This window comes from Mandrillus leucophaeus, unplaced genomic scaffold, assembly GCF_000951045.1.
Source record: "Mandrillus leucophaeus isolate KB7577 unplaced genomic scaffold, Mleu.le_1.0 Scaffold146, whole genome shotgun sequence".
Lineage (NCBI taxonomy): Eukaryota > Metazoa > Chordata > Mammalia > Primates > Cercopithecidae > Mandrillus > Mandrillus leucophaeus.
Genome location: NW_012101432.1, coordinates 1,608,577 through 1,616,967, shown reverse-complemented (window position 1 = coordinate 1,616,967; position 8,391 = coordinate 1,608,577). Strand labels below are relative to the sequence as shown.

At 38.3% G+C, this 8,391-nt stretch overlaps 1 protein-coding gene across 3 annotated transcripts in view; it reads right to left on the bottom strand.

The window, feature by feature from the left end:
• The window catches only part of ALS2CR11 (amyotrophic lateral sclerosis 2 (juvenile) chromosome region, candidate 11), a 179,699-nt gene that overhangs the window by 163,284 nt on the left and 8,024 nt on the right, over nt 1-8,391 (bottom strand). For all 3 annotated transcript variants that reach the window (XM_011974492.1, XM_011974493.1, XM_011974494.1), the window contains exons 2-4: nt 3,990-4,076; nt 2,615-2,666; nt 813-958 (exon numbers count right to left, since the gene is read on the bottom strand). In XM_011974492.1, the coding sequence (XP_011829882.1) occupies nt 813-958; nt 2,615-2,666; nt 3,990-4,076 (285 nt within the window). The remainder of the gene's footprint in view (nt 1-812; nt 959-2,614; nt 2,667-3,989; nt 4,077-8,391) is intronic.

The window sequence follows — 8,391 nt, the reverse complement described above, 5'->3', positions numbered from 1 at the left end:
TTTTACCATGTTGGTCAGGCTGGTCTCAAACTCCTGACATCAAGTAATCTGCCCGCCTCAGCCTCCCAAGGTGCTGGGATTGCAGGCGTGAGTCACTGAGCCTCGCCATTTTTTTTTTTAAGTTTTAAGATACATTTAAGATTCTAATAAGCCTAACTGTAAGCAGAAACATAGTAAGAGCTGGCGTGTGAGGCAGTTTAATGAAGTGTGGTCTGAAACCAGAGTGCCCACACTCCCAGCTCAACCACTTACCACTTACCAGCTCCATGACCTAAGAAAGGTCCTTAACCACAGAGTGCCTCAGTTTCTTCATCCGTAAAATAAGGATGAGAGAGAGAGTGTGTGTGTGTGTGTGTGTGTGTATGTGTGTGTGTGTGTGTGTGTGTTTGGGTTGTAATAAAGACTAAGTTAATCCATGCAACAATACTTAGAGAGAGACAAAGGGGAATAGAACAGGATAGAAGAAAAGGAATGGGAAAGGAGATGGGAAAAACTCTAAGGTGGAAGACAGTAGATGGGAAGAGAAGAGCAAGATAGAGATAAATACATGCATAATGAATACCTGAAACCACAGACAGTAACATCTCAGGAAAGAAATCTACTAAGATTATGCATTTTGCAGTAAATTTTTTTTTTTTTTAAACACCACTATAGCCCACAGTATAGAAATAGAATACTGTAAGATACCAAATAAAAAGGCACTCACTGCTTTTGTTTCTTTTCTACTCATTTTTATAAAAAGACAGAATTAGGGTAGAATATTTGGAACTATAAGGAGCCATTCTAATATCTAGAAGAGATATTAACATTACCTGTACAGAAAAATACTTCACTTCATCGAACTTAATTACAGTGTTCCTCTCACTGTCTTTGGATAGCAAGCTACACATTTTTGTGCATTTCACAGCTTTGTTTATAGAGATGCGAATAAATAAATTAGCATAATGTTGTAAACTGACTGCAAATAGAATGATGTTTAGGAAATAAGTTTTGTTGTAATTGAACAATAATACATTATAAAATTAATACATTAAATGATTCAGACCAAAACCTAAGAATCAATCATGTAGCATTAAACAATAGAAAAAAAGTCTTCTAAAATAGTATTTTTGCCCATCACTGGTGGACACAATGTAAGTAAAAGAAGGTTGATTCTTCCTTACATCCCTTATATATATATATATATTTTTTTTTTTTGAGACGGAGTCTCGCTCTGTCGCCCGGGCTGGAGTGCAGTGGCACGATCTCAGCTCACTGCAAGCTCCGCCTCCCGGGTTCACGCCATTCTCCTGCCTCAGCCTCCCGAGTAGCTGGGACTACAGGCACCCACCACCTCGCCCGGCTAGTTTTTTGTATTTTTTTAGTAGAGACGGGGTTTCACCGTGTTAGCCAGGATGGTCTCGATCTCCTGACCTCGTGATCCGCCCGTCTCGGCCTCCCAAAGTGCTGGGATTACAGGCTTGAGCCACCGCGCCCAGCTACATCCCTTATATTTTTAACCTCACATTTCTAGCAAAATTTCTTTGCAAGTTTTTCTATATATTAATTTCAAGGTGACTATGCAATATATAGTTGAAATATTTCCTAAGGATAATTATGTAGAAATTCAAAATATTTTAAAACATATCAGAATAACTTATTTTTAATTTTGAGACAAAAAGTGTTCTACCCCAATTCACTTAAGAATATAGTTCATTTATATTATATTGGACTGTATTGTATCTTTCATAGAATGCTACAGAGTAAAACAATTTTGTTTCACAATTTAACTATCTTCAAAAATCTCTTTATACAGAATTATTTTCCAAAATTATCTTTATATAAAAAAGAAACATCAAATCTCCATAATGAGGCTAGTTTTATGCTGTGATAAATCTAAAAATAAGCACGCAGCTTATTTAAAAGCACCAATATAAAATAAATCCTTTTAAAAATGTTTAAAGGAAGCACACATTACTTACAAATAAATTAACATTATCATACAAGAAGATATATATTTTTCCTTTCACTTATATGGTGATTGAGGTGAATACAGATGGCTGAAAAGCTTTTGTTACTCCCACATGAAAAAGTGGACTTTATTTCCCCTGCCACTAAATCTGGGCTGGCTCTATGATTACATTAACCAATAAAATGTAATGGAACGTCACTAGGGTTGGGACTAGTAAGCCAAAAAGGCACTCACCTCAGGCACAAAATTTAAGGGGACACCAAAAACTAGTAATCAAGATAAATAATATATTACTGTGATATATTTTTAAATTAAAATTAATACAGGGGGAAAAAAACATGATAGGACTCAGGGAAAGAGGGAGAGATCCAACCATTTCAGCATCCCAGCTGAGTCTAGCCTTCCATGCATCCCCACTAAAGCAACCAGACATGTAAATGGGCCACTTTAGATATTCCAGCCCTTTTGAACTGTCAGACAACTACAACCCAAGCTGTTGTATCATGAAGCAGAAGAAGCAACTAGTGAATGCACAGTAGTGATTAATAATAAAATGGTCAATGTGTTAAGCCACTAAGTTTTGGAATGATCTGTAATGCAGCAATGGATAACTGAAACAGTGAGATACAATTACTATGATTCTTAAATCAAAAGAAAGGATACTGTTAGGCGTAAAATGTCTGCAGTTCTTTACATGAATGCCCAGGCAGCCAACCTACAACAATCAAAACAAAAACACAGACAGTGAATGCATTTAAAAAGTTAACTGTTCTTCCACTTTACACTGAACTCTATTTTTAAAAAGTAAAACTCCACGTTGTTGTTTTTTCTCACTCGAAATATTGTTTCTCATGAAAAATATCTAGTTAATAGAAATCATCAGAAAGCAGAAATACTGAAGAAAAATGGGCAAGCCGCATTCAAAGTAAACCGAAAATGAACAAGAATACAAAGCCAAAGAATAATTCATTATTCACATAAATCTGATCATCGCTTTTTAAATTGTTTTTATTTGATATTAGGTGAGAACTGATAAAATACAGCACCCTGCATATAAAATTAAGAAATGTGCCTTATGTCAGACAAACTCTTTTATCCAGTATCCTAAGACCACTTAATTCATTCAGCAATGATTTATTGGCTGTAACATGCCAGGGGCTGTAAAATATTCATGCTCTTGCACCAAGTTTTTCTAAATGTTAAAGAAAATTGCATCATGTGTCTAACCAAAAAATCAAATACAAAATAAATGCAGGAACATTTGAATCCTAATATGAGAATTAGTCAAATATATTTAGCCATGTTTAGTATTTAAAACCAAGTCGAAATGACAGAAATATTATATTAAACATTGTATATGATAGGAGGTAGAGGGACAAGAAAAATTCTTATTTCATACCCAGTTACAACTCTAATAGTGTTCAGAAAATAAAGATAACTGTAAATGAATGTAATGATATTTGACAGTTCTATATGCATGTAGATTCTCATGTCTTTTTCTGTACTTTGAAAACAGAATAACAGATTTTTCTGGTTCTCAGCCTAGATACTGGGTCATCCCTTTGTGGTGGGTGGGTGGGTGTGTGTCTGTGTGTGTGTGAAAGGGGGCGGGTGTTTGCTTTTGTTTCTAGGAGGATTTTTGGATGGGGGAGGGGCGCAGGATCAATTTTCAAACTTTAGCATGATCTAGCAATAAATATAATCACTTTAAGAGCTCAGTAAAATTACTGATTCCCAGGCTCCTCTCCTAGAGATTCTAAGCTAGCAGATGTTAGGTGGAGCCTCAAGTTAATGTTTTATAAAAAGCACCTCAGGTAATTCTGATGTAACTAGATTTGGGAATCCCTAATATAGAAGATATTATTTCTGTGAATCAGGATGCTTTCTATAATTTCAGTGATTATTACAATGTTTTTCTGACTCATAAAAGTTAAAAATTCATAAATATATTATCAGAGAGAACCATTTTCTGCATATACTTTTTGATTATCAAATAATAAATAACTTATACAGGTTTTTGAGGGTTACTCATACATACCACATCCCCAAACGGCACCAAATTTGGTGTCTCCTGTGTTATTTCCAGTTCTTCACTATCAGACCCTTTAAGAGTTTTTTTCAGCATCTACAATGTAAATAAATTAAGATTTGGGAAAAGAAAGAAAAATATAGGTGAAATATCAATTCAATAATTATTGTATGAATCTCTAGTAAGTATCAGGTCTCCTTGGTAGTAGGTATTAATATGATTAAGAAACTCATCCCTATCCTCAATAAGAAGTTATCAGAGAAATAAAAATGTACACAAGTATAAAATTAAGGGAATCAAGAAATAAGAGAAAAGTACATAGTTCTTCAGTTTGTTAAGAGATGGAATATTTAGTAGGATATCTTGAAAAGCTTATAAGGAGAATTTCAGCTGGTCCTAGTATAGGAGATACCTTGAGTGTGAATCTCTACTCAATCAAATATATATATATACATATACACACACATACACATATATATGCACACATGCACACACATATACACACATATATATGCACACGCACACACACACTATAGGGACAGAAAGCAAGGAAAGAGAAATCTTAAGAGATGCTGGAAAAGAACAGAGAGAAGTAGGGAACACAAAAGGAAGCACAAATAAAATCATCCTGAGAAAGAGAAAGTTCAACATTGAGTACAAAAATTCTGACCACAGGTCTAGGAGTGGTAGCTCATAGTAACAGCCATAGAGAAGGGACCTGAAAGAGAAGGACCAGAAGCAGCGCTCATCATGATAAGCGCTTCTGGGGTGAAGGTGTCAGAGAGGAAGAGGTATCCCTGTATACATGGCAGGGAAGAGAAAGAAGGATGTAAGAGGGGAAAATTAAGCATAGCAAAAAAATCGAAGAGAACAACAGGTTATGCCCCTTTCCCCTTACCTCCCATCAATTACAACTTCATCCATTTAAAGAAACTATACTTCAGTACACTGAAAGAAGAGAGTATACTTAAACCACGGCAAAGAAATGATCATGGCCAAGAAATACGGAAAATCAGACCAACTCCATTAAAAGCTGTTATAAGGAGAAAATGGGGAGAAATCTTCATATGACAAAAATTCTTCCTCTCAAATAACCACAAAACAGAAGTAAATTATAACATAAGATTTCAAACTGAATTAAATATCTTCAAACAAGCATTTGGAGATGTTTTTAAGCCTACAATTAACAGTTCATTCATTTATTCAACAATTAAAAAAGAAGTTGACCAAAGAGAAGAAAAAATGAAATAAGCCTTGATTAATTAAGGAAATAAATTTTTAAAAAAGACAAACCATCCCAGAAATAAATACTAAATTACGAAGTGCCCAAGGTAGCATCGATTCAAATAAAAACTTTATAACGGGCATTGAAGAAGATAAGAACCAGTGAAGAAAATGATAATGAGATAGAGAAAGAAGGATAAAGGGTCAGGGAAAAATAGTTCGACTGGAAGGCAGACAAATGAAAAATCCTCGAAGAAGTAAAACAAAATGGAGGAAAAACTAAAAGTTTAAAATTACAATCCAAGAAAAATTTAAGTAATAAGAAAAAAATCTATATGTGGATAGGACTCACCATGTGTCTAGAAAAACTGGCTCATAATGATCAACTCCAAGATATGTCCTAGTAAAATTACCAGGCTTTATAATGACATCTTGCCTACAGGCAAATGACCAAGTTATCTATGAAGATAAGAAATAAGACTGGCATCATACTTCTCAAGGGCAACACACAAAGTAATGCAACTGTAGAGCTGTATTTTTATAAAGTTCAAGGCAAGAAAGCTGAAGCCAGGGATTTTTATCCAACCAACTCTATTTTTATCTAACAAAGTAACAGCATTCGAGTATGAAGGCTATTTTTAAAAATACATGAAACAGACATTCCAGATAACACTTTACTCTTGAGCCCCTCCCAAGCAATCTACTAAAAGATGAGCTTCAACCAAACCAAAAGATAGCAGGGAAAACTTCAGAATAAGACTTATGGAGAAGACAGGCATTGTGGCTCACACCTGTAATCCCAACACTTTGGGAGGCCGAGGTGGGTGTATCACTTGAGGCCAGGAGTTTGAGACCAGCTTGGCCAACATGGTGAAAACCCACTTCTACTAAAAATACAAAAATTAGCAGGGCATGGTGGTGCACACCTGTAATTCCAGCTACTTGGGAGACTGAGGCAGGAGAATCGCTTCAACCTGGGAGGCGGAGATTGCAGTGAGCTAAGATCGTACCATTGCACTCCAGCTTGGGCGATAGAGTGAGACTGTCTCAAAAAAAAAAAAAAAAACAGGGCAGTTCCAAGATGGCCAAATAGGAACAACTCCAGTTTCCAGCTCCCAGTGTGAACGACACAGAAGACGGGTGATTTCTGCATTTCCAACTGAGGTACCTACCGGGTTCATCTCACTAGGGCATGTTGGACAGTGGGTGCAGGACAGTAGGTGCAGACCGCCGAGCGAGAGCCGACGCAGGGCAAAGAATCGCCTCACCTGGGAAGTGCAAGGGGGAAGGGAATTCCCTTTCCTAGCCAAGGGAAACCATGACACACATACCTGGAAAATCGGGTCACTCCCACCCTAATACTGTGCTTTACCAAGGGTCTCAGCAAATGGCACACCAGGAGATTATATCCCGTGCCCGGCTAGGAGGGTCCCACGCCCACGGAGCCTCCCTCATTGCTTGCACAGCAGTCTGAGATCTAACTGCAAGGTGGCAGCCAGGCTGGGGGAGGGGCGCCTGCCATTGCTGAGGCTTCAATAGATAAACAAAGCAGCCGGGAAGCCCGAACTGGGTGGAGCCCACCGCAGCTCAAGAAGTCCTGCCTGCCTCTGTAGACTCCACCTCTGGGGACAGGGCATAGCTAAACACAGCAGAAACTTCTGAAGATTAAAATGTCCCTGTCTGACAGCTTTGAAGACAGTAGTGGTTCTCCCAGCACAGAGTTTGCGATCTGAGAATGGACAGACTGCCTGCTCAAGTGGGTCCCTGACCCCCAAGTAGCCTAACTGGGAGACACCCCCACTAGGGGCAGACTGACACCTCACACCTCACACGGCCGGGTACACCTCTGAGACGAACCTTCCAGAGGAACGATCAGGCAGCAACAGTTGCTGTTCAGAAATATTCACTCTTCTGCAGCCTCCACTGCAGATACCCAGGCAAACAGGGTCTGGAGTGGACCTCAAGCAAACTCCAACAGACCTGCAGCTGAGGGTCCTGACTGTTAGAAGGAAAACTAACAAACAGAAAGGACATTCACACCAATACCCCATCGGTACATCACCATCATCAAAGACCAAAGGTAGATAAAACCACAAAGATGGGGAAAAAGCAGTGCAGAAAAGCTGAAAATTCTAAAAATCAGAGTGCCTGTCCCCCTCCAAAGGAACGCAGCTCCTCACCAGCAACCGAACAAAGCTGGATGGAGAATAACTTTGACAAGCTGAGAGAAGAAGGCTTCAGACAATCAAACTTCTCCAAGCTAAAGGAGGAAGTTCAAACCCATCGCAAAGAAGCTAAAAACTTTGAAAAAAGATTGGATGAATGGCTAACTAGAAGAACCAATATAGAGAAGTCCTTAAATGATCTGATAGAGCTGGAAACCATGACACGAGAACTATGTGACAAATGCACAAGCTTCAGTAACTGATTCGATCAACTGGAAGAAAGGGTATCAGTGATTGAAGATCAAATGAATGAAATGAATCAAGAAGTTTAAAGAAAAAAGAGTAAAAAGAAATGAACAAAGCCACCAAGAAATATGGGGCTATGTGAAAAGACCAAATCTATGTCTGATTGGTGTACCTGAAAGTGATGGGGAGAATGGAACCGAGTTGGAAAACACTCTGCAGGATATTATCCAGGAGAACTTCCCCACCCTAGCAAGGCAGGCCAACATTCAAATTCAGGAAATACAGAGAATGCCACAAAGATACTCCTGGAAAAGAGCAACTCCAAGACACATAATTGTCAGATTCACCAAAGCCGAAATGAAGGAAAAAATGTTAAGGGCAGCCAAGAAAATGGTCGGGTTACCCACAAAGGGAAGCCCATCAGACTAACAATGAATCTCTCAGCAGAAACTCTGCAAGCCACAAGAGAGTGGGTGCCAATATTCAACATTCTCAAAGAAAAGAATTTTCAACCCAGAATTTCATATCCAGCCAAACTAAGTTCCATAAGTGAAGGAGAAATAAAATCCTTTACAGATAAGCAAATCCTGGGAGATTTTGTCACCACCAGGTCTGCCCTACAAGAGCTCCTGAAGGAAGCACTAAACATGGAAATGAACAACTGGTACCAGTCACTGCAAAAACATGCCAAAATGTAGAGACCATCAATGCTAGGAAGAAACTGCATCAACTAACGAGCAAAATAACCAGCTAATATCATAATGACAGGATCAAGT